The sequence below is a fragment of the Salmo salar genome, chromosome 16, assembly GCF_965601325.2.
Source record: "Salmo salar chromosome 16, fSalSal1, whole genome shotgun sequence".
In the NCBI taxonomy this organism is placed as follows: Eukaryota; Metazoa; Chordata; class Actinopteri; order Salmoniformes; family Salmonidae; genus Salmo; species Salmo salar.
In genome coordinates this window covers 28,489,727-28,516,679 of record NC_138306.1, presented here as the reverse complement: position 1 = coordinate 28,516,679, position 26,953 = coordinate 28,489,727, and the positions used below count along the sequence as shown (strand labels likewise).

The following is a 26,953-nucleotide window of genomic DNA, read 5'->3' as shown; positions in this document are numbered from 1 at the left end:
AAAAAGGAGGTATTTGGACATAAATATGGACTTTATCGAAACAAAAACATTTATTGGGATCCCTGGGAGTGCATTCCGATGAAGATCATCAAAGGTAAGTGAATATTTATAATGCTATTTCTGACTTCTGTTGACTCCACAACATGGCGGGTATCTGTATGGCTTGTTTTGGTGTCTGAGCGCTGTACTCAGATTATTGCATGGTGTGCTTTTTCCATAAAGCTTTTTTGAAATCTGTCACAGCGGTTGCATTAAGGAGAAGTGTATCTATAATCCTATGCATAACACTTGTATCTTTTATCAATGTTTATGATGAGTATTTCTGTAAATTGATGTGCTCATTCACCGGAAGTTCTGGAGGCAAAACATTTCTGAACATTACGCGCTGTATGTAAAATTAGGTTTTTGGATATAAATATGAACTTTATCGAGCAAAACATACATGTATTGTGTAACATTGAGTCCTGGGAGTGTCATCTGAAGAAGATGGTCAAAGGTTAGTGATTCATTTGAGCTGTTTTCGTTTTTTTGTGACGCCTCTCCTTGCTTGGAAAATGGCTGTGGTTTTTATTGTCTAGGTGCTGTCCTAACATAATCTAATGGTATGCTTTCGCCGTAAAGCCTTTTTGAAATCGGACACTGGGGTTGGATTAACTTCTATGGGCTAGGTGGGACGTTAGCGTCCCACTCTATTCAACAGCCAGTGGAATCGCGTGGCGCGAAATACAAATACCTAAAAAATGCTCTAAATAATTTCAATATTTCAAACATACGACTATTTTACACCATTTAAAAGATAAGACTCTCGTTAATCTAACCACATTGTCCGATTTCAAAAAGTCTTTACAGCGAAAGCAAAACATTATGTTAGGAGAGTACATAGACACAAATAATCGCACAGCCATTTTTCAAGCAAGCATATATGTCACAAAAACCCAAAACACAGCTAAATGAAGCACTAACCTTTGATGATCTTCATCAGATGACACTCCTAGGACATTACATAATACAATACATGCATGTTTTGTTCAATCAAGTTCATATTTATATAAAAAAACAGCTTTTTACATTAGCATGTGATGTTCAGAACTAGCATTGCCACCGAAAACTTCCGGTGAATTTACTAAATTACTCATGATAAACGTTGACAAAATACATAACAATTATTTGAAGAATTATAGACACAGAACTCCTTTATGCAATCGCTATGTCAGATTCTAAAATAGCTTTTCGGTGAAAGCACATTTTGCAATATTCTGAGTACATAGCTCAGCCATCACGGCTAGCTAATTTGACACCCGCCAAGTTCGGGGCAACCTAAACTCAGAATTACTATTAGAAAAATTGGATTACCTTTGCTGTTCTTCATCAGAATGCACTCCCAGCACTGCTACTTCCACAACAAAAGTTGTTTTTGTTCCAAATAATCCATAGTTATATGCAAATACCCCCGTTTTGTTCATGCATTCAGGTCACTATCCAAAGGGTAACGCGCGAGCGCATTTCCAGACAAAAAAATTCAAAATGTTCCTTTACCTTACTTAGAAGCATGTCAAACGCTGTTTAAAATCAATTTTTATGGTATTTTTCTCGTAAAATAGCGATAATATTCCAACTGGACAATGCCGTATTCATTCAAAAAGGAAGAGAAAAAATGGCGAGGTCTTGTGAACGCGCATTTCCTATCTCTTAGCCACCAGGCAGTCCACTGACAAACTGTGCTCCTGTTATCTGCCCGGAGACAGGAGACACGTCAATCCGCTTTCTGAATGCTTTAGAGAGCCAATGGAAGCCTTAGAAAGTGCTACATAACCCCACGGGCACTGTAGTTTCGACAGAGAAGCAAAGGGAGAACTACAAATTCGCAAACAGGCCACTTCCTGCATGGAATTTTCTCAGGTTTTTGCCTGCCATATGAGTTCTGTTATACTCACAGACACCATTCAAACAGTTTTAGAAACAGTTTTAGAGTGTTTTCTATCCAAATCTACTAATACTATGCATATTCTCGTTTCTGGGAAAGAGTAGGGGAAAGAGTAGTAACCAGTTTAAAAATCGGGTACGTTTTTTTATCCGTCCGTGAAAATACTGCCCCCTAGCCCAGACAGGTTAACGAGAAGTGTATCTTTAAAATGGTGTATAATACTTGTATGTTTGAGAAATTTGAATTATGAGATTTTTGTTGTTTTGAGTTTGGCGCCCTGCTATTTCATTGGTTGTTGGCTAGGGGTTCCGCTGGCGGAACGTCTTTCCTCAACAGGTTTTAACCACCTAACTGAGGAACTCAATTTAACCTTGCGCAAAACCCTAGATGCAGTTGCACCCCTAAAAAATAAAAACATTTGTCATAAGAAACTAGCTCCCTGGAATACAGAAGCCCGAGCTCTGAAGCAAGCGTCCAGAAAATTGGAACGGAAATGGCGCCACACCAAACTGGAAGTCTTCCGACTAGCTTGGAAAGACAGTACCATGCAGTATCGAAGAGCCCTCACTGCTGCTCAATCATCCTATTTTTCCAACTTAATTGAGGAAAATAAGAACAATCCTAGATTTATTTTTGATACTGTCACAAAGCTAACTAAAAAGCAGCATTCCCCAAGAGAGGATGGCTTTCACTTCAGCAGTAATAAATTCATGAACTTCTTTGAGGAAAAGATCATGATCATTAGAAAGCAAATTACGGACTTCTCTATAAATCTGCATATTCCTCCAAAGCTCAGTTGTCCTGAGTCTGCACAACTCTGCAAGGACCTAGGATCAAGGGAGACACTAAAGTGCTTTAGTACTATATCTCTTGACACAATGATGAAAATAATCATGGCCTCTAAACCGTCAAGCTGGACCCTACTGGACCCTATTCCAACTAAACTACTGAAAGAGCTGCTTCCTGTGATTGGCCCTCCTATGCTGAACATAATAAACGGCTCTCTATCCACCGGATGTGTACCAAACTCACTAAAAGTGGCAGTAATATAGCCTCTCTTGAAAAAGCCAAACCTTGACCCAGAAAATATTTTTTTTAAACTATCGGCCTATATCGAATCTCCCATTCCTCTCCAAAAAATTGAAAAAGCTGTTGAACTCACTGCCTTCCTGAAGACAAACAATGTATACGAAATGCCTCAGTCTGGTTTTAGACACCATCATAGCACTGAGACTGCACTTGTGAAGGTGGTAAAATACCTTTTAATGGCGTCAGACCGAGGCTCTGCATCTGTCCCCGTGCTCCTAGACCTTAGTGCTGCTTTTGATACCATCGATCACCACCGTCTTTTGGAGCGATTGGAAACCCAAATTGGTCTACACTGACAAGTTCTGGCCTGGTTTAGATCTTATCTGTTGGAAAGATATCAGTTTGTCTCTGTGAATGGTTTGTCCTCTGACAAATCAACTGAAAATGTCGGTGTTCCTCAAGGTTCCGTTTTAGGACCACTATTGTTTTCACCATATATTTTACCTCTTGGTGATATCATTCGAAAACATAATGTTAACTTTCACTGCTATGCGGATGACACACAGCTGTACATTTCAATGAAACATGGCGAAGCCCCAAAATTGCCCTCGCTGGAAGCCTGGGTTTTAGACATAAGGAAGTGGATGGCTGCAAACGTTCTACTTTGAAACTCGGGCAAAACAGAGATGCTTGTTCTAGGTCCCAAGAAACAAAGAGATATTCTGTTGAATCTGACTATTAATCTTGATGGTTGTACAGTCGTCTTAAATAAAACTGAAGGACCTCGGTGTTACTCTGGACCCTGATCTCTCTTTTGACGAACATATCAAGATTGTTTCAAGGACAGCTTTTTTCCATCTGCGTAACATTTTAAAGATCAGAAATGTTCTGTCCAAAATTGATGCAGAAAAATGTATCCATGCTTTTGTTATTTCTAGGTTAGACTACTGCAATGCTCTACTTTCCGGCTACCCGGAAAAAGCACTAAATAAACTTCAGTTAGAGGTCATTCATTTATGAACATTTGAACATCTTGGCCATGTTCTGTTATAATCTCCACCCGGCACAGCCAGAAGAGGACTGGCCACCACTCATAGCCTTGTTTACTCTCTAGGTTTCTTCCTAGGTTTTGGCCTTTCTAGGGAGTTTTTCCTAGTCACTGTGCTTCTACACCTGCATTGCTTGCTGTTTGGGGTTTTAGGCTGGGTTTCTGTACAGCACTTTGAGATATCAGCTGATGTGAGAAGGGCTATATAAATACATTTGATTTGATTTATTTGAAAGAAAATCATCTTTACAGTTAAAACATAAGGTGACCCCAAAAACCAGACTGATGTGTAAATTCGCATTCAGCCCTTATATTACTGTACCATAGGCTACGATGCAGCAAATGTAGGCCTACCTGTCACAAGAAAAAAAGTTACCATGATGAGATGATACATGCATTATGAACTGCACCTCATACTGAGATGCGCTGTCTGTCCCCACCCTGAGTGTTGATGATTGATCATGCAGATAGCAGAGAGAAAGACAGAGAAGCAAGATGTCATGCTGTTTGATAGAATAGCCCTGGAGAGGATGGCTGACGTTTTACATGCTCCTAACCAACTGTGCTATTTTGTTAGTTTTTCACTTTGTTTGTAACTTATTTTGTACATAATGTTGCTGCTACCGTCTCTTATGACTGAAAATAACTTCTGGACATCAGAACAGCGATTACTCAACTCGAACTGGAAGAATAATGTTTCTTAAACGAGTCCAACACAAAATATATACTGCTTTCTCGGGAACGGGCCGGATCCCCTTCATTTGCGTGAAGAAAAGATGGAGATAAATGGGGCGGAGGTCAGGCTGCCTTCTGAGAATTCGTAGGCAAGTGAGTAAACTCCCACTGCCATCCGATCTACTGGCCAACATGCAATCATTGGAAAATAAAATGGATGACCTACGGTCAAGATTATACTACCAACAGGACATTAAAAACTGTAACGACGACACGGATGTTATAGAGCTGGCGGGATTTTCCATGTACTAGCAGGACAGAGAAACTACGTCTGGTAAGACGAGGAGCAGAGAGTTATCTACCAAGAGAGTTCTCATCTATGTTATTTGTAGCCGTCTATTTACCACCACAAACCGATGCTGGCACTAAGACCACACTCTACCAGCTGTATAAGGCTATAAGCAAACAAGACAATGCTCATCCAGAAGCGGCACTCCTAGTGGCCGGGGACTTTAATGCAGGAAAACATAAATCCATTTCTACCAGCATGTGCAACCAGAGGAAAAAAAAACAAACTCTAGACCACCTTTACTCCACACAGAGATGTATACAAAGCTTACCCCCGCCCTCCATTTGGCAAATCTGACCATAATTATATCCTCCTGATTCCTGTTTACAAGCAAAAACTAAAGCAGGAAGTACCAGTGACTCGCTCAAAACGGAAGTGGTCAGATGACGCAGATGCTACGTTACAGGACTATTTTGCTAGCACAGACTGGAATATGTTCTGGGATTCATCAAATAGCATTGAGGAGTATACCACCTCAGTCATCGGCTTCATCAATAAGTGCATCGACAACATTGTCCCAACAGTGACCATACGTACATATCCCAACCAGAAGCCATGGATTACAGGCAACATCTGCATCGAGCTAAAGGCTAGAGCTGCCGCATTTAAGGAGCGGTACACTAATCTGGACGGTTATAAGAAATCCCGCTATGCTCTCAGACGAACCATCAAACAAGTAAAGCGTCAATACAGGATTAAGATTCGATTCTACTACACTGGCTCTGACGCGTGTCAAATGTGGTAGGGCTTGCAAACCATTACAGACTACAAAGGGAAGCCCAGCCGCGAGCTGCCCAGTGATGCAAGCCTACCAGACGAGCTAAATGCCTTTTATGCTCGTTTCGAGGCAAGCAACACTGAAAAATGAATGAGAGCACCAGCTGTTCTGGACGACTGTGTGATCATGCTCTCAGTAGGCAATGTGAGTAATACCTTAAACAGGTCAAAATTCACAAAGCCGCGGGGCCAGACGGATTACCAGGACGTGTACTCAAAGCATGCGCGGACCAACTGTCAAGTGTCTTCAGTGACATTTTCAATCTCTCCCTGACCGAGTCTGTAATACCTACATGTTTCAAGCAGACCACCATAGTCCCTGTGCCCAAGGAAGCGAAGGTAACCTGACCAAATGATTACCGCCCCGTAGCACTCACGTCATGTACTCAAAAGCATGAGCGGACCAACTGTCAATCTCTCCCTGACCGAGTCTGTAATACCTGAGCTAAGGACTCTGGGACTAAACACCTCCCTCTGCAACTGGATCTTGGACTTCCTGACGGGACTTTTTTATTATTACTTCTTATTTTAGCCTACTTGGTAAAACATTTCTTCTTGAACTGCACTGTTGGTTAAGGTGTTTTTCAGAGGCAGGGACTGGGAGACTAGTCAGGATCGGGGGAAAAATTAACGGAGCAAAGTACAGAGAGATCCTTGATGAAAACCTGCTCCACAGCGCTCAAGACCTCAGACTGGGACGAAGGTTCTCCTTCCAACATGAGCACACAGCCAAGACAATGCAGGAGTGGCTTCAGGACAAATCTCAATGTCCTTGAGTGGAAAATAGCTGTGCGGCGACACTCCCCATCCAACCTGACAGAGCTTGAGAGGATCTGCAGAGAAAAAGGGGAGAAACTCCCTAAATGTAGGTGTGCCAAGCTTGTAGCGTCATACAGAAGAAAACTTGAGACTGTAATCCCTGCCAAAGGTGCTTCAACAAAGTACTGAGTAAAGAGTCTGAATACTTATGTAAATGTGATATTTCAGTTTTGTTTTTAATACATTTGCTAAAATGTCTAAACCTGTTTTTGCTTTGTTATTATGGGGTATTGTGTGTAGATTGAGGGGGAAAAATGATTTAATACATTTTAGAATAAGGCTGTAATGTAACAAAATGTGGAAAAAGTCAAGGGGTCTGAATACTTTCCGAAGCAGTGTATGAGCAGTAGAACATGGCAACTGGGTTGATATCAAATGGCGTTTAGTTTGTGATATACACTACAATAGAGTCTTTCGGTCTATTGTCACTGCTGATAGCTGTGCCTATCTTGTCCTATTCTGCAAACGAGCCCTGACATCAAGGAGGACAGACTTGAGTGATCGGTCTGACGTCACCAACAGCCAAAATCAGAAAAAAATACTAATATCCCACCTCTCTGTCTCTGCAGAGGAGGTGTATTTTGGTCAGTGTATCATGTTCTCGAATACGTCATGGTCTTAAGGGTGTGAACCACAGGCAGAGAGAAGCACTCTAACTAGCTGTCCGAAACGCACACACGTTCTAACACTTCAGACAGAGCTCCTCAACCGCTCTGATCAACAGCTCTGATCAAACCAAGGAACATACAACTACATAGTGCACCATTCATTGTTATGATTAGGGCTGTTAAGGTAACCGTATTACCGCCACACCAGCGGTCACGAGTCATGAAGGTAGTCAAATTCCACGTGACCGTTTAGTCACGGGAATTAGTCTTTTCCAAGCTGTGATACTGCTGATGGTCAATAGTAGATTACCAAACTTGCCAACTGCCTGGTACACAACATTCTATTGTCCCTCTCACTCTGACATCAATGCAAATGTAATCAAAAATCTAATCAAACACTTAATGAGAGCCCATGAGCTCATGTTGCACATTATTTCTATAGGCTATGCAATTGTGTGAGAAAACAGAGTGGTGGCCTCTATTAAAAAGAGGAGCATCCCATTGGCTTTCTATAGGCTAGGCCTACTATATTTATTTATCAACTTTCCTAATATTAAGCACATTGCTTCTCTTTACAACAGGAGTATAGCCTACCTGGCTGGCATAAACAAATTAACCACGGGAAACATGTCCTCCATTCGCTATTTAAGTACATAGATGACATGCATTTTTTCCCTTGCCCCTATTTGGAGACAGGTGCATGATAATGGTCACTTCTAAATCAAAACAAATTTCACACATATATTACTTTATTATATGTAAAGACAAGGCTAAATCAAGAATAGTCTGATGGGTGACAATATTAGCCTATCACTTGTGAATTATATAATATTACTTGTGAATGATGCCCAGCTTAAAGCAAGAAACAATGCCTTTTTTTGTGTGACTTTTTCGAATCATAGTCACACATATGTTTTGATGCTTGTATCACAACTAAAGTGTCCAAATAACTTCTTAAAATTAAGCACATGAATCCACTTTACAAGGGGTGTAGAGCCTAACTGGCATACATAAGCAGCGTGTGAGTTTCAAGTTTGGGGAAGATCCTTTTCACCATAAAAATGCACCTTTATAATAAAAGCTTTACATGCATAATCACATTTGCGGTCACTTTTGATAATGGGGTATTCCTGCTAATGATACATTCACGCTTATAGCCTACAGCCATGTTACATTGCTGCACTTATAATGTGAAGAAATAGCCTAATCAAATCAAATCAAATGTATTTATATAGCCCTTCGTACATCAGCTGATATCTCAAAGTGCTGTACAAAAACCCAGCCTAAAACCCCAAACAGCAAGCAATGCATGTGAAAGAAGCACGGTGGCTAGGAAAAACTCCCTAGAAAGGCCAAAAACCGAGGAAGAAACCTAGAGAGGAACCAGGCTATGAGGGGTGGCCAGTCCTCTTCTGGCTGTGCCGGGTGGATATTATAACAGAACATGGTCAAGATGTTAAAATGTTCATAAATGACCAGCATGGTCAAATAATAATAATCATAGTAGTTGTCGAGGGTGCAACAAGCACGTCCGGTGAACAGGTCAGGGTTCCATAGCCGCAGGCAGAACAGTTGAAACTGGAGCAGCAGCATGGCCTGGTGGACTGGGGACAGCAAGGAGTCATCATGCCAGGTAGTCCTGAGGCATGGTCCTAGGGCTCAGGTCCTCCGAGAGAAAGAAAGAAAGAAAGAGAGAAAGAGAGAATTAGAGAGAGCATATTTAAATTCACACAGGACACCGGATAAGACAAGGGAAATACTCCAGATGTAACAGACTGACCCTAGCCCCCCGACACATAAACTACTGCAGCATAAATACTGGAGGCTGAGACAGGAGGGATCAGAAGACACTGTGGCCCCCGGACAGGGCCAAACAGGCAGGATATAACCCCACCCACTTTGCCAAAGCACAGCCCCCACACCACTAGAGGGATGTAATAATAGTTTATCAACATTTTAAGCTAAACATTCTGATCTGTTATGTCAGCTTCATTGAGTAAAATAGTTTTTTTTCTGTTAGTGGTTGTATTAATTTGGGATCTAGCGCATCCCACAACTGTCCCAGACTATGTTTGGAATATTCATTTCTCGCACAGGATAGAAAAGGTCAACTTTTGTACTATGGGGAACAGTAGATTGACATAGGCTAATGCTTTTGCTGTTTGTTAGGCCTACTCATCTTGTTGGCTGACGAAAAGTAAATGTGGACAGTTCTTCCAATGTCTTCAATATGCACCTCAGAATTGGATAAGGACGTGCGTAGTCGCGTCCCCGATGTGTCTGTCCTCACTTGTAGCCTGTAAGAAAGACACAATCACGTGATGGAAAGCCATGAGTGAGAGGTTCTTCGGAGCATGCAGCACTCAGGGAGAAGGAAATTATCATTATTATATTCAGCCCAAGGGCACAACGGTCAGTGGCATTGATTTTTTTACTGGGAATTACAGCCACACAAAAGGGGATGGCGCCTGGAAATTCAACCCATTATCAAGTGCTTGTCAAATTGTGAATGAGAGACTGCAGCCTGCCAAAAAAAAATAAGCAGAGCTAATTTCTTTCAAGCAACTTTTTTCAAATCATCATTAGAGTCGCATCATTCAGCCTTAAATGTATTAAAAATCAGAACATATAGCTTAACGTTTGTAGAACAACTAAAGTTATATTCATAATTCTAAATTATGCATATATGTACACTCTAAAAACTTAAGATCCTCAAAGAACTTTGAAAAAAACTTTAGGGTTATTGGCACTGAAAATGCCCCCCAAAAGGTTCTTCCAAGAACCCCATGGGGTTCATTGAGAAACCTTAGTTGGTTGGGGTTCTTGCAGGAACCTAACTGCTCAACTGAAACATTTGGATTTCAAAGGGCAGCAGGTGCAAACACATAACTGAAAAATGTAAAGATCTTCTCAATTTAAGGTAATGTTTGTCCCTTGTATGATCTACATTGATATTGTTTTTTGATGATACCATCTATCTTTTCATATTTGTGCAAACCTTTCTAAATCAGAAAATGGACACAATTCAATTGAGATCAATAAACAAAGAGGAATATGTAGGCTATAATAATATGTTGAAGGCTAGCTGTGTCACACCCTGATCTGTTTCACCTGTCTTGCTCTTGTCTCCACCACCCTCCAGGTGTTTCCCATTTTACCCATTATCCCCTGAGCATTTATACCTGTATTTTCTGTTTTTCTGTTGTCAGTTCGTCTTGTCTCGTCAAGCCTAGCAGTGTGTTTTTCCGTACTCCGGTTCTCTTTAGTCCCTGTTTTCTAGTGCTTCCAGTTTTGACCATTCTGCCTGCCTTGACCTTGAGCCTGCCTGCCGTTCTGTACCTTACGGACCAGGGGTGTAGCCAGATTTTTTTTTGGGGGGGATAGGCCTAGAGAAATTTGGATAGGCATTTTTTCTACTTGTTTATTAAATTTATTTTGCGATGTGCACCGTATATTATTTCGTAATACAATCATTTTATACTAGTGCATAGTACTTTGAGCAACCTTGTTACATATATAAATAATTACCTATTCCAGCATATTAAAATAAGACCAGAACTTTAGACCAGTTGCCAACTTGCCAAAAACATAAAACTCATCTTCAGGCACACTTTAATCTTGATGGGCAAACAAGCCTATATTTGATATTACCATTTATACCACGGCAGGCAGTAGTACTAAAAACAGGTACCTTACCTTTTAGTAGACGTATCATAAGGTGTGACCTACATTACAAGGCGCAGACGGTGAGGCTTTGAGTTGAATGTGGTGATGATTTCATCATAATCCAATGTATCTGTCAGTTCACGCTCAAAAGACAGCAAACTGAAGTGGTTCAGCCGGGCGCTTGTCATTGAGAAAAGTCTCTCCACACCGCATTGTCATTGAAAGTGTAACAATGATCCTTAACAGAGAGTTTATATTAGGGAAAATATCATCAGGGCAGCTAGTCAAGTACACTCATTATGGAGGAAAGTTTATTTTGCGACTCAACTGCTGAATAAAAACAGTGAATTCAGCATCCTCAACTGATATTGCATAATGATCGCATGTGGTCTTCAGCTGCTCTTTAAGGCAGGTTTGGGAATCTTTGGAAAAGGAGGCTGCCGCTTGCATGATCCCATATGCGTCTTCTTGAAATCTTGAGTTTAACTCGGTAATCTGTCTGTCTAGAATATTGTTCCAAAGTTGCCTCAGCTCACTGTCACTCTTGAAGCTGGATGTTTTCCCTAATGAAGTTGTGACTACGCTGTCTGCCAATTTTACAGGCAGTTTTCACTGCCGTGATGCGCTCCCATCCCAATTACTAATATCATGCTTAATCATCATCTCTTCAGTTAGCTTGAGAAATTTATCAAAGTCTCTCCCTGAGTTATCTCTGAACGTAGAAAAGCTGCTTTTGAGGATTTCAATTAAACCAAAATAGTCCGTCACAGATAATGTAAAGCTTTGTAATCTCTTGATAGCAAGATCACCAGTGTCAAACAATTTACTAAATGTGACTAACAGGAATAAAAACGTATTGTTCTGGATTTGTTGTAAGAGGGCATCGGCTTCTAATTTGGTTTGTCCACAAGCCTCTGAAAAATCTGCAAGAACTTCTAAAATGACATCTAGCAGTAACAGCATTTTACTCACAGACCCTGATTTTGAACTCCAACGTACAGCCGTGCGTCTTTCTAGCTCGATACATGGTCTATCAGGATGCAACTCTTTCTGTACTTCTATGAATGGAGCATGTCTGTGGGATCCACTCATAAATGTGTGTCGCTGGTTTACTGTGTCAAAAAAAGAACTGACATGTCGACACTTTTGCCGCGGTGTACAGAACCAAATTCAAAAACGGTGGGAGTTGCAATGCACATATAATGCTTGCTTAAATGATTGCTTTAGTAGGACACGTACCCCTCTGTTCCCTGACATGACTGAAGCGCCATCAACAACAACAAAAAACACACAGAGTGGGATCCAACTCCAGGGGTTGCAACACTTCAAGTATTTTCAGAGAAATTCCTTGTGCAGACAAATCAGCGGTTTCCATAAACCCAACAGCTCTTTCTTTAATCATTCCAGTATGAATGTATCGGATGCACACAGCAATAAGTTCTCGTTTAGATTGCTCTTTATATTAATCTACTAGTATGGCAAAATACATGGAAGGCACAGAATGACCTTAATCTGTGTCACTATCCAAAAGGTAATGCGCGAGCGCAATTCGAGACACAAAAAGTCAAAATGTTCCATTACCGTACTTAGAAGCATGTCAAACGCTGTTTAAAATAAATTGTTATGGTATTTTTAATGTAGAATTGCGATAATATTCCAACCCGGACAATAGTGTATTCATTCAAGGAGGAAAAGAAAAAACAGCGTGCTCGCGGGAACGCGCATATCCAATCTCTTTGTCCTCAGGCAGACCACTCAGTAACTGAGCTCCTATACTCTGCCCAGAGACAGGAGAAGGCTCAATCCACTTTCTGAAGGCTTTAAACAGCCAATGGAAGCCTTAGAAAGTGCAACGTAACAGCACAGATACTGTAGTTTCGAAAGGGACTAGAAAGAAGAACTACATTTCTCAGATCCTACACTTCCTGGTTGAATTTTTCTCAGGTTTTTGCCTGCCATATGAGTTCTGTTATACTCAGACACCATTCTAACAGTTTTAGAAACTTCAGAGTGTTTTCTATCCAAATCTACTAATAATATGCATATTCTCGTTTCTGGGCAAGAGTAGTAACCAGTTTAAAAATCAGGTATGTTTTTTCATCCGGCTGTGAAAATACTGCCCCCTAGCCATATCAGGTTAAGGTTTCGAGGCTGACATTTGGCAACTCGAACCTTCAGCTCCCTCCACAGATTTTCTATGGGATTAAGGTCTGGAGACTGGCTAGGCCACTCCAGGACCTTAATGTGTTTCTTCTTGAGCCACTCCTTTGTTGCCTTGGCCGTGTGTTTTGGGTCATTGTCATGCTGGAATACCCATCCACGACCCATTTTCAATGCCCTGGCTGAGGGAAGGAGGTTCTCACCCAAGATTTGACGGTACATGGCCCCGTCCATCGTCCCTTTGATGCGGTGAAGTTGTCCTGTCCCTTTAGCAGAAAACCCCCCCCAGAGAATAATGTTTCCACCTCCATGTTTGACGGTGGGGATGGTGTTCTTGGGGTCATAGGCAGCACTCCTCCTCCTCCAAACACGGCGAGTTGAGTTGATGCCAAAGAGCTCCATTTTGGTCTCATCTGATCACAACACTTTCACCCAGTTGTCCTGTGAATCATTCAGATGTTAATTGGCAAACTTCAGAGGGGCATGTATATGTGCTTTCTTGAGCAAGGGGACCTTGCAGGTGCTGCAGGATTTCAGTCCTTCACGGCGTAGTGTGTTACCAATTGTTTTCTTGGTGACTATGGTCCCAGCTGCCTTGAGATCATTGACAAGATCCTCCCGTGTAGTTCTGGGCTGATTCCTCATCGTTCTCATGATCATTGCAACTCCACGAGGTGAGATCTTGCATGGAGCCCCAGGCCGAGGGAGATTGACAGTTCTTTTGTGTTTCTTCCATTTGCGAATAATCGCACCAACTGTTGTCACATTCTCACCAAGCTGCTTGGCGATGGTCTTGTAGCCCATTCCAGCCTTGTGTAGGTCTACAATCTTGTCCCTGACATCCTTGGAGAGCTCTTTGGTCTTGGCCATGGTGGAGAGTTTGGAATCTGATTGATTGATTGCTTCTGTGGACAGGTGTCTTTTATACAGGTAACAAACTGAGATTAGGAGCACTCCCTTTAAGAGTGTGCACACTTTAAGAGTGCTCCTAATCTCAGCTCATTACCTGTATAAAAGACACCTGGGAGCTAGAAATCTTTCTGATTGAGAGGGGGTCAAATACTTATTTCCCTCATTAAAATGCAAATCAATTTATAACATTTTTGACATGCGTTTTTCTGGATTTTTTTGTTGTTATTCTGTCTCTCACTGTTCAAATAAACCTACCATTAAAATTATAGACTGATAATTTCTTTGTCAGTGGGCAAACGTACAAAATCCGCAGGGGATCAAATACTTTTTCCTCTCACTGTACACATGGTTAGCAGATGTTATTGCGAGTGTAGTGAAATGCTAGTTCCGACAGCGCAGCAATATCTAACAAGTCCACAACAACTACCTAATACACACAAATCTAAGTAAAGGAATGGAATAAGAATATAGAAATGTAAATGTATGGATGCGCAATGACAGACTGGCATAGGCAAGATGCAATATATAGTATAAAATACAGTATATTCATATGAGATGAGTAATGCAAGATATGTAAACATGATTAAAGTGGCATTATTAAAGTGACTAGTGATCAATTTATTAAAGTGGCCAATGATTTCAAGTCTGTATGTAGACAGCAGCCTCTCTGTGTTAGTGATGACTGTTTAACAGTCTGATGGCCTTGAGATTGAAGCTGTTTTTCCAGTCTCTAGGTACCAGCTTTGATGCACCTGTACTGACCTCACCTTCCGGATGGTAGCGGGGGGAACAAGCAGCAGTGAAGAGGCGACTCCGGGATGCTGACCTTCTAGGCAGAGTTCCTCTGTCCAGTGTCTGTGTTCTTTTGCCCATCGTAATCTTTTCTTTTCATTGGCCATTCTGAGATATGGCTTTTTCTTTGCAACTCTGCCTAGAAGGCCAGCATCCCGGAGTCGCCTCTTCACTGTTGACGTTGAGACTGGTGTTTTGTGGGTACTATTTGATGAAGCTGCCAGTTGAGGACTTGTGAGGCGTCTGTTTCTCAAACTAGACACTAATGTACTTGTACTCTTGCTCAGTTGTGCACCGGGGCCTCCCACTCTTTCTATTCTGGTTAGAGCCAGTTTGCGCTGTTCTGTGAAGGGAGTAGTACCAGCATTGTAAGAGATCTTCAGTTTCTTGGCAATTACTTGGCAATTCATTTCTCAGAACAAGAATAGACTGACGAGTTTCGGAAGAAAGTATTTGTTTCTGGCCATTTTGAGCTTGTAATCGAACCCACAAATGCTGATGCTCCAGATACTCAACTAGTCTAAAGGAGGGCCAGTTTTATTGATTTTTTAAATCAGCACAACCGTTTTCAGCTGTGCTAACATAATTGCAAAATAATTTTCTAATGATCACTTAACCTTTTAAAATTATAAACTTGGATTAGCTAACACAATGTGCCATTGGAACACATGAGTGATGGTTGCTGATAATGGGCCTCTGTGTTCCTATGTAGATATTCCATAAAAAAAATCTGCTGTTTACAGTTACAATAGTCATTTACAACATTAACAATGTCTTCACTGTATTTCTGATCAATTTGATGTTATTTTAATGGACAAAAAATGTGCTTTTCTTTCAAAATCAGGGACATTTGTAAGTGACCACAAACTTTTGAAGGGTAGTGTACATTTGGCAACTATTCCACTTGCAGTCAGTAGCGCTACAGCAGATACTCTGGGAATCTGACAACAAGCGAAACATAAACAATGGTCTAACCTTAAAACACACAGTAGAACATTCTGAAGGTACATAAGATGCAGGTAGAATGCCTAACAACCATCGGCCTTATAGAGGATGGTCTCCAGGATTGTTGGACATGGTATCGCTGTGACCTATGGCATTACAGTCCTAGTTTTAGCATTTGACGGTTTGATTAATGCAGGCCAATGAGAGGTTATCTATTTCAATATGGAGTTTACTGTTAATAAGCAACCAATGCTAAACCTTTAGGCTTACTGCTTCGTTAGGAGGGATATTGAGGAGAAACTGAAAAATCCAACACAGAGGACATCAAAGCACCCACTCTGCAAAATGAGTACCAAACTCCTTGTTAGATATTCACCAATCTCCTAGGATACGGCCACCACACACAATAATCACCCAGCAAAAATGTTGCCTGTATAATGCTCTTGAATAATTCTCTTCTTAAACAATTACTGTTAGCCAGGAGAGGGGCAGGTGTTGGCCTGTACTGTGAGATCTGAGAGGACATCGGCAGAGTGAAGCAAGAGCGGAACCATTTCAAGGCTTCCGGTGTGACAGCATAACACATCTCAATATCAAAAGACAATAGGAAGGGGGACTGTAAATGGATCGTACATCAAGGGACATAATCTAATAAATGGAAGCAGAAATCCCTATATTATCCACTGCTTAGATCCAAATAACATAAGCAGAGGGTAACGGATTTGCAAAACATACAGGAAATGTTTCCCAAAACTGAAAAAGTAGGGAGGATATATAGGGCCAGGACCAAGCTGCAGCCGGGTTCATGCCATTTCATTGCTGTCACTGCCCACACATTCAGTTGATACAATCGCTGAGACACCAAATGCCATGAGAATGTCAGACTCACTTTTTAAAGAGACAACTGTCTCAGTTCCACAACCAACATCCATCTCTGTAACAACACAAAAAAATATGGGATATCTCTACCTGTTTTGGAAAAATATGTTAATAAATACTGTGGTGAGGTCTAAAGAAACCCCAGTTTAAGAGAGAATTCATCAAGAGAATGAAAATAACAAGCTCTTTTGATAATGAGTAGCATTGAAACAGCCCCTTCTAGAAAATATGCAGCTTGTTCTGTAAACCTTTTAAGTCCTCTCTGTTTGGACATGGAACAGAGGCAGATTTATTTCAATAGAAGTACACTATATATAAAAAAGTATGTGGAAATCCCTTCAAATGAGTGGATTTGACTATTTCAGCCACACCCACTGCTGACAGGTGTATACAAATCAAGCACACAGCCATGCAATCTCCTTAGACAAACCTTGGCAGTAGAATGGCCTTATTGAAGAGCTCAGTGACTTTCAAAGTAACATCGTCATAGGATGGCACCTTTCCAACAAGTCAGTTCATCAAATTTCTGCCCTGCTAGAGCTGACCTGGTCAACTGTAAGTGCTGTTATTGTAAAGTGGAAACTTCTAGGAGCAATAACAGCTCCGCTGTGAAGTGGTAGGCCACACAAGCTCAAAGAATGGGACCACCAAGTGCGTAGCGCATAAATATCACCACCGAGTTCCAAACTGCTTCTTGAAACAACATCAGCACAAGAACTGTTAGTCTGGAACCTCATTTTATTTTTCCTTTATTTAACTAGGCAAGTCATTTAAGAACAAATTATTATTTTCAATGACAGCCTAGGAACAGTGGGTTAACTGCCTTGTTCAGGGGCAGAACAACAGATTTTTACCTTCAGCTCGGGGATTCGATCTTGCAACCTTCCAGTTACTAGTCCAACGCTCTAACCACTAGGCTACTAGACAACCCCAAACAAATGCACCATGGAATGTTTCAAGAAAAAAAAACGCAGAATTTTTCTGGAGTGGCCAGCGTCGAGTCCAGATCTGAATCACATCCATAACCTGTGGCGAGAGCTAAAAACAGCAGTTGGTGGAGGGCACCCCTCAAATATTGAAGAATTAGAGCATTTTGCTGCTGAAAAGTGGGCCAAATTGCCAGTAGAGAGGTGCAGCAAGCTACAAGAAACATTTGTTGGCAGTTATCTTGGCCAATGGCTGTGCAACCAAGTATTAGCTCCAGGGTGCCAATACTTTTGTCCATGCCATTTGTCTTTATTTTCAAAAATAAAATGGTAAACTTAAGTTTACAAAACAAATTGTTCTGCATTGTTGAAATTCCAATAACATTGTAGATAAACATTATTTGTCAAGGGTGTGTATGGGAGGCGAATTCAGGTGCAGGAGAGCAGAGTGTAGTGAACAGGCGCACTTTAATTCCGTTCCAATAATCACAGCACATAAAAACAATAACGTGCCAAAAACATGGAACACAGCAAAAGTAAAGCGCCTGACAATATCCACAATACAAAACAAACAATTACACACAAAGACATGGAGGGGAACAGTGGACTAAATACATGCAGTAATTATGGAATGAAAACCAGGTATGTAATGGAACAAGACAAAACTAATGGAATATGAGAAATGGAGTGGCGATGGCTAGAAAGCCGGTGACGTCGATCGCCGCCCAAACAAGGAGAGGAGCCGACTTCGGCGGAAGTCGTGACAGTATTTCAATTGTTTTACTTATTTTAGAGGATATTTTAATTATTTAAGAAAACTGAAAGAGTGCCAATATATTTGGCCCCAACTGTACATAAATTATTTAATTTCTAAAACGGTAAGACGGGCAAAATGGATATGTATAAAAATACCCTAAAATAAAAGATGACATTCTGTACTGTCACATCATATGAAATATTTGATTTCAAATCCAAAATGATGGAGTACAGGGCCAAATGTACATCATAAGTTGGCATAGCATCTGAGTAGAATTCAAATTTCAACTGTCTCACTCAGTTTCACTCATGTTGATATCAGTTGATCATAAAAAAAAGACCATGCTAAACTAGTACAGAGATCTAACTTGTACATTATTATTTTGGGATATGTCTTGCTGTTTCCTACCATTAGATGTGATTCCATAAGACTGTATCTTGGGAAACCCGCCAGATCTCTTGGGATTTCATACTGAACTTGTTGTGGGTTGTCTAATTAAAACAAAATAAACTCTCAAATGTCTTAATTTTGAAAGATGTTGTTCCACTTATGTCAATCTTGAACTTTTCATAGGTATGATCCAGAAATACACCCCCTGTTCTTTTAGCCCATCGAGAAGCATCGCATGGTATCAGAGTCGAGAGACAAAATCCTATATTTAGAAGGAGGCAGTGCAGCAGGTGTGATGTTAGCCAATTAAACTCAACTCCAGGATGTACTTCACATCAACTGAGTTGAGCGGCGACCAATGTCCCCTCTCATTTTTTTCATCACTGAGCAAATTTCATCTCTGCTGAGCGCAAACTTCAACATTGTGAAAATTCTGTGCAACTTCCGGTGCGCATTTACTGTGACCGCTGAGGCCGTACCTGCTTTAAGTTAACAGTGGCCAAGTAGACTAATGTGGTTATTTGATCATAATGTAGGCCCTCCAGAGTGGCCTACCATCAAAAACAAAATGGATCCCATAACATTTTAACATAGAAATAGCTGATCTGTCATCCAGTCTACAATAGCAGCAAATGTGTGGTGTTCAATGTAGGCCTACATTCCATGATACTTTTGAAAAAGGCTTGACATTAATCTGTTAATCCACTTGTCCTTCAGACAAGGAGGTGACTGAAAATGTTGTTGTTTGATGCAAGAAACCACTTTACAAATAAAAATGCATTATTATTCCCATAACATTATTAGAGAGAATCAGACAAATTATGCTACCCTCTGCCTTTTGGCTACGTAACTTAGTTAAGACTGTCTCAAAATACAACAGTGCCCCTATAAGACATAAAAAAAGCTCTTTACCTGACTGGCTTTTCAAAGATGACTAGAAAAGCACACATTATGTGCTCTTGTAGGAAGCAACCACTCCCCCATTGTTGACTAGAAATCAGCTATAACTGGGCTAATAACTCACTAACTAGCAAAGAATATGAACAAATGTGCACAGGTGGAAACATGCAGCTCTCACTTTGACATAATAACAAGCGCATCTACTCATGCTATAAACACAGTCTAGCTCAAAGTGAATGGCACAGATCCATATATGGTAACAACTATTTGCATGTAAGCTTACTGCAGCTCTGATTGGTTATGACAGACAGGTCTGTGTAGAGTACAGGCCTGAGTCATCCCAGTCAATGCAATTTAATCCTAGGCCAATGCGCTCTGCCTACTAGAAAATCTCTTACAGTTTTGTATACTAAGTCTTGCATAGTTCGTTTTGGTATGTAACATTGAAAGTGGCTAATATTGCATTGATTCGATCACAATTCCCACAGTAAAGGGAAATGTTGATAGTGTTAACTAAAGGGGAAAACTAGAAAGTTGAGTGAAGTTCAATCTCATGCATCTCTGCATGAGCAGAAATGTCTTCTGCGTGGCGCGCATGCGTGCAGCTTAGAGGGAACATTGGCATCGACTAGTGTGTGCTGACATCACATGAAAAAAAATAGATTTCAGCACACAAAAATACTGTGTAATTGCGTGCTATTCTTTGGGTGCTGAAATCCGTAGTTTTTATCAAAACTTAATTTTACGTGATGTCGGAGCTCCAGTCCACCCACACTAGTTGCCCCTCAACTTCGTGGATGTGATGTATATCGGGGAGTTGAGTTTAATTGGCTAGTGCGATGTAAGATATCTGAAGATGGGAACTTGTCCCATGGGTGACAGCGCTTATGCTCTCTGTTTTCATTATTTATTTCCCCTTTAATATGCAGCAGACGACAGCAGCGTTGGGGCAAAGATCATATGGAGACTGCTGATGTCTGTAGTTCCCAAGTTAATGAACGCGCTTAGACCGGTAAGCTTGGGGAATATGGCTTTGCCCTGTGTTATGATCCCCACTCCATAATCTACCTCCCTGAAGTGGCACCAGTGTGGATTGACTAGCCCCTCACCTCAAAATGATACCGACTGTCTTATTTCAGCATCTACATTATTCTAATTATCATGGTATATTACAGCCTCCCTGCTTACACCCACCAACAAAGATCCCTTTTTGTTGCTTGACAACACTCATCAGAACACCTTTACTCCATTATATTTTACCTATTTTTTACCTCTCAGAGATCTACATCTAGGCAATGCCCTTTCCTTGGATTACCTCTCCTGTTTAAGAGGTGTCTGTACCAAGAATCATGTGGACTGTTTCTACATAGAATAGCCAGACAGCCATAATGACTTTCTATCAGTTCCTGGGATGAACACAAGCATGGAAGTAGGTGACTCCCTGCTGTTCCATAAACCACCTCTCCCATGTGCCTCCCTGGTAAATAACAACATTTCCCAGGAGTCTGTCAAGCAATCACTAGGGGGGGAAAATCACTGACATCCTTGACTGTTAAAGTCCTGCAACATCAGAGTAGTGATAAATCTGTCCCCTATGAGGAAAAATGCAGGGGTCATAAGGGCTAATGATCAATGGGCTTTGGGATTCTTTGTGCAAATGGAAAACATCAACAAATACATTTGGGTAAATGACATAAGAGCCCTCCTGTTTCTTGGTGCAATGTTATTGTTCTGATTACCTGTTCCTTGCAAAGCTGAGAACTCCATAGCTCTCATCAGGAACTGCTTCTCTGCTGTCTCATAGCAACCTATAAATAGAAATGTCCCTATTAGGCAGTATGGCTGAGATGGCTGGAACAAGTTGTGGCCCCTTTAATTGTGCTGTAAACATGTCCTGTTTTCAAGATGATGATTTACCCATTATTTTTGCAATATAATAAATCCAAGACAAAAATGTAAAAAAAACATCTGCAATGTGTATTCAAGAAATAAACATGAGTGTATTTGTTTTTGTGTTCAGGAGGGCTAAATATTGCAACCAAATTACAATTTTGATGTCTTGGACATGTGGACACCCTGAGATGACATCAGCACAAGTCTTCCACTTCTGTCATAGGGCAGACAAGTGACAGCCACCTTCCCTGGCTCAACATCTGTGATGTTAATATGAATGATCGCATGAAACTGTATAACTTCCAGTGTTCAAAAATATTCAATTATACTTTTTGTATATACTGAATCTTGATTCTCCCTATGTTGTGGGAGTGGGACATAAGCTAATCTATAAAAAAAATGTTGTCATTATATATAAACATGTGTTATAAAACTGTGAACCTTTCCATTTTATTGGAAGGTAGAACTGGATTGTTTGTGTGATGCATGACAGAGGTTCTCACCAGACGCAATCTTTATTTTTGTCGACTCTGACGTCAAGAAAATGCACGTTTCATTCACCTGGCAAAAAAAAATAAGTTATTTACAACCTCAGTATCTTGAGGTTGTGGTTATTGAATGCGCAGTGAAAGGAATGCTGCCTAATGGATTGATTTAGTGCGTTTCCATAACAAAAGCGAGGAGCATGATGCGTTATGCTGCCAGAGCTCTGAACCTAAACCAGGACAGTATTTGAGAAGCTCCGAATAAATTCAGGGACTATAAAAGAAGAACCTTGTATTTTCATTTTTTTCCCATTATGTTTCAGGGTCGCTAATGACAAAACATTGGGACACCTTTGAACATGACAAGCCTGCATCAGGTAAGATAAGTGGTGGAATGACACTTACACCTTCTTGATATCTTGAACATAAGAATATGTGGATTAATGCAGGTTATTTTCACACAAAAAACCGTAGTCTACATATTAATATACTATTCATGTAATGTCCAATATCCAAGGCTTCATACCAACATTTTAAAGCCCACACACTTTTGAGTAGACTAGTATACTATAATTCGACAATGGAAGATAGTTTAGCTAATGAGAATATTAAATGTGAGGAGTCCATGGTTATGCGAGGAGTCAAAATAACACTTTAAATTGTGGTCCTTCAGGTTACTTGTGTTGATAACAAGTTTGCTGTTATTTTAACGACATAAAGGAATCATAGTAAATACTATATGTCTGTAAAAAAAAGTCGCCTAAATTGTACAACAGATTAGGAATGTTGTAGTGAAACGTTTTCTAACAGATGCGCGTCTCTAACACAAGTTATCCAAAATGAGGCCAATGGACAGCGACGCGGTATAGCCTAGTCTAATGGGAATCTATTCAACAGATAATGCACGTTAGGTAGCCTACCCGAAGAAGACACATTTTAGTTGTCGTTGAATCGAGTACGAAAAAATAATCTGAACATTACATAGATGTTTTTGCGGAAAACATGTGACCCGACTCAACTCTTCAAGGATGATTAACGCTTATGGTGACGATGTTTTTTTCTACAACCATATGATTATCTCAATATGTCATGTTATTTATTATTGGTCTTTTATGATCGAAAAGTTCAACTAATTAATTTATAGGCTTGGATCTGGGATTAATTGGTCAATTACAGAGCAACATTAACAAAATAACATTACAATATTGAATACTAGGCTATTGCCCATCTACATCTAACAAGCAATACATTCAAGATAAATGGCTTGATTACATATAGGCTATAATGCACATTCTTCCATCGAATTGATGTTTTACACAGGGATATGGAAGCTTACAGAAGATACAAGTTTAGGCCCCTATTCACAAAATTATATATTTTTCGTTGCCACTAGCACAGTTTACTGTTTTGACAATAAAACGACCTAAATAGGTATAAAGTTCCTTCCACAATTTCCATACCTGTTCATGTCTTAATAAAATAGATTTTTAGCACACAGACTGCCTCCTGGTGGTAGTCTTAGGAGAGGCTTGGAAAGTATCCATTGTGCTTGTGTGTTTGTGATAATACTAGATGGATGAATCAGTAAGCCGACCTATATATTAAGCAAAATATCATGCAAAATAATCTATGCTTTGTTTGAAGGGCTGCAGGTTGTGACTGCCTTTCACCGCTGAGGGAGGGCACTATCTGTGGTTGTCTTGGCGATGATGGCAGACATACTAGAGCTGCGGACAGACGGGAACTCTCTCCTGAAGGCGGTGTGGCTCCGACGCCTGCGGCTCACCAGGGTCCTGCTGGATGGGGGTGCCTACATCAATGAGAGCAACGAGCAAGGAGAGACACCGCTCATGGTGGCCTGCATGTCCAAACACAATGACCCGCAGAGCGTCAGTAAGGCAAAGCTGGTTAAGTACCTACTGGATAACAAGGCTGATCCCAACATCCAGGATAAAGCAGGCCGGACAGCCCTGATGCACGCCTGCAGCCAGAGGGCGGGACATGAGGTGGTGTCCCACCTGTTGACCAATGGGGCAGACCCAAGTCTGGAAGACAGGAGTGGGGCCTCTGCTCTGGTCTATGCCATTAACGCAGACGATAAGGAGACCCTAAAGGGTCTCCTAGATGCATGTAAAGCCAAGGGCAAAGAGGTCATCATTATCACCACAGACAAGTCACCCTCTGGCACCAAAACCACAAAGCAGTACCTGAATGCCCCCCCTTCCCCAGAGCTAGAGGATAAGGGCTCCCCTGCATTTTGCACCACTCCCTCTGACATTGAGCTCAACACCTCCTCCTCACCTAACTCAGCCGAGCAGCACAACACTATCTTCAGTTTCCAGACAAAGTTGAAAACATCGTCCAGCACAGCAGCAAAGCTTCCCAATGGGCCGACTTCTCCCACACGGCGACCAGCCAACCCCAAGCGTGCTCGTTTACCCCAGCTGAAGCGTCTGCAGTCAGAGCCCTGGGGGCTGATCGCTCCCTCTGTCCTCGCTACAGCTGCGGCCCACGAGGAGAGTAAGAGAACCACCTCTGATGAGGACGTTGTCACAGGCATCAATGGACTTTCTCTGTCCAAGCGATCGACTCTGTCTCGACAAAACAGTGTGGATGGCAAGGATGTGTTTTTTCCACAAATTTTGTCCTCATTATCTGTCCCTCCAACTTCCAAATCGGCATATGAGAGGAGTCTGTGTCAGCAGCACCAGCCCCTAGCCCGGCGTAGCACCGTCCCTGCAGAGCAGGACAGTAGCAGTAACACTGGGCCAGACAGTTTGAGAGACACGGTCTACAGGAGATGGCTGGGCACTGACCACTATGACTCAGACTCCCAGCTGTACTCAGACTGTGGCATGCTGGACTCTCCTAAGGTTCCTCTAGAAAGGAAGAAACTCAATGGGTCTCCATTAGCCATGCTGACCAACTCCAGGGAGTCCCTAGACATCAACAACAGCACGTCATCTCTCAGCACAGCACGACGGTGCGCACCAGGCCTCCTGGAGAGGCGAGGCTCAGGGACCCTGCTGCTGGACTACATTTCCCATACCCGGCCTGGCCATCTACCCCCCCTGAACTTCAACCCCAACCCTCCCATACCTGACATTGGAACCAGCAGCAAGCCCTCGTCGCCTCTTGCCTCAGGTTTCAGATCAATAGCTCCAGTAGCAGCAAACTCACCAAATAGAGGCCAGCTCAAGTCAAAGAAGAAACTTGTAAGGAGGCACTCTATGCAAGTGGAGCAAATGAAACAACTCTCTGCTTTTGAGGAGCTGTAGTGGGACTCATTGTTTGTAGATGTAACAATGTTCACCACATCATTTTTTTTAACTTTTCTAAAGGAAATGTCCTGATTTTGTAGATTTTTATTTTTATTTCAACCTTTCCTCTTAGAAAACCAGTGTAACAAGAATATAACTTGCTTATACAGTTGTAAATGTTATGAATGCTCTTAGAATATCAGCACCACCTATTCAACATTACAGGTTAGACACTAGCAACATCTCAAGGTAACAACTGATGTCTGAGAGATTCAAAAGCATTACATTTCTAGACATTTAAAAATCACAAAAACTATTTGAATGTAACAATATGAATAATAATTATTTGTTGGCCAATCAAGTCCTTTAGATGTGCAATCCTAAGGACACATACAGTAGGAGGTACATGTGTAGCCAACAAGCCAGCTGGTTGTGTAGAATTATGTTATTCATTCAAAATGCAGATGGGCTTACTAGAAATACAAAAAAATGTGTTGTTATGTTTTGTATGTTGTAGCTCTAGTATGAAAGGGAGTTGGATTGTTTTGTAGTAAACTTGTATACAGTGCCTTCAAGACAAATTATCGGAAAAGAAGGTGGATCAAAAAGTTATTTATAAGTTCCAATGCAACCAAAAGGTGTTTTGTTTTAGTGCCGTTGGTTTCCTGCCAAATTTGAAAGGCTCAGAAAACATACAAATCCTATGACTTATATGCCTTAAGTACAATTAAAGAGATTATGGAAATCAGCACTTCATTATCGTAAATTCTAAATTGCCCAAGAGAAAAATAAATATTGTTTCTCCAAATGTTTTGTAGATAGAGCAGGACATGTATTTTCATACATCAGTTCCATGACAAAACAACATAAACTCAGCAAAAAAAGAAACGTCCTCTCACTGTCAACTGCGTTCATTTTCAGCAAACTTAACACGTGTAAATATTTGTATGAACATAACAAGATTCAACAACAGTCATAAATTGAACAAGTTCCACAGACATGTGTCCCTGAACAAAGGGGGGGCGGGGGGGGGGGGGGGTCAAAATCTAAAGTAACAGTCAGTATCTGGTGTGGCCACCAGCTGCATTAAGTACTGCAGTGCATCTCCTCCTCATGGACTATACCAGATTTGCCCGTTTTTGCCGTGAGATGTTACCCCACTCTTCCACCAAGGCACCTGCAAGTTCCCAGACATTTCTGGGGGGAATGGCCCTGGCCCTCACCGTCCGATCCAACAGGTGCCAGATGTGCTCAATGGGATTGAGATCCGTGCTCTTCGCTGGCCATGGCAGAACACTGACATTCCTGTCTTGCAGGAAATCACACACAGAACGAGCAGTGTGGCTGGTGGCATTGTCATGCTGGAGGGTCATGTCAGGATGAGCCTGCAGGAAGGGTACCACATGAGGGAGGAGGATGTCTTCCCTGTAACGCACAGTGTTGAGATTGCCTGCAATGACAACAAGCTCAGTCCGATGATGCTGTTACACACCGCCCCAGACCATGACGAACCCTCCACCTCCAAATCGATCCCACTCCAGAGTACAGGCCTCGGTGTAACGCTCAATCCTTCGACGATAAATGCGAATCCGAACATCACCCATGGTGAGACAAAACAGCGACTCGTCAGTGAAGAGCACTTTTTGCCAGTCCTGTCTGGTCCAGCAACGGTGGGTTTGTGCCCATAGGCGACGTTGTTGCCGGTGATGTCTGGTGAGGACAGGCCTACAAGCCCTCAGTCCAGCCTCTCTCAGCCTAT

The 26,953-nt window shown here is 41.4% G+C and overlaps 1 protein-coding gene and 1 long non-coding RNA gene across 2 annotated transcripts; one reads left to right on the top strand and one right to left on the bottom strand.

The window, feature by feature from the left end:
• Window positions 1-8,276: 8,276 nt before the first annotated feature.
• On the bottom strand, window positions 8,277-22,078 carry LOC106573486 (uncharacterized). Its single transcript, XR_001321356.3, has 4 exons — window positions 21,953-22,078; window positions 21,296-21,364; window positions 9,466-9,526; window positions 8,277-8,895 (listed from the first exon to the last, which is right to left on the bottom strand). It is a non-coding gene; the product is annotated as an uncharacterized LOC106573486 (long non-coding RNA).
• A 1,516-nt stretch (window positions 22,079-23,594) lies between these two features.
• LOC106573485 (ankyrin repeat domain-containing protein 34C-like) lies at window positions 23,595-26,196 on the top strand. The gene has a single exon (XM_014148573.3). It carries the CDS (start codon window positions 23,641-23,643, stop codon window positions 25,210-25,212), a length of 1,572 nt encoding a protein of 523 aa, XP_014004048.1. The 5' UTR covers window positions 23,595-23,640; the 3' UTR covers window positions 25,213-26,196.
• The last annotated feature ends 757 nt before the right edge of the window (window positions 26,197-26,953 follow it).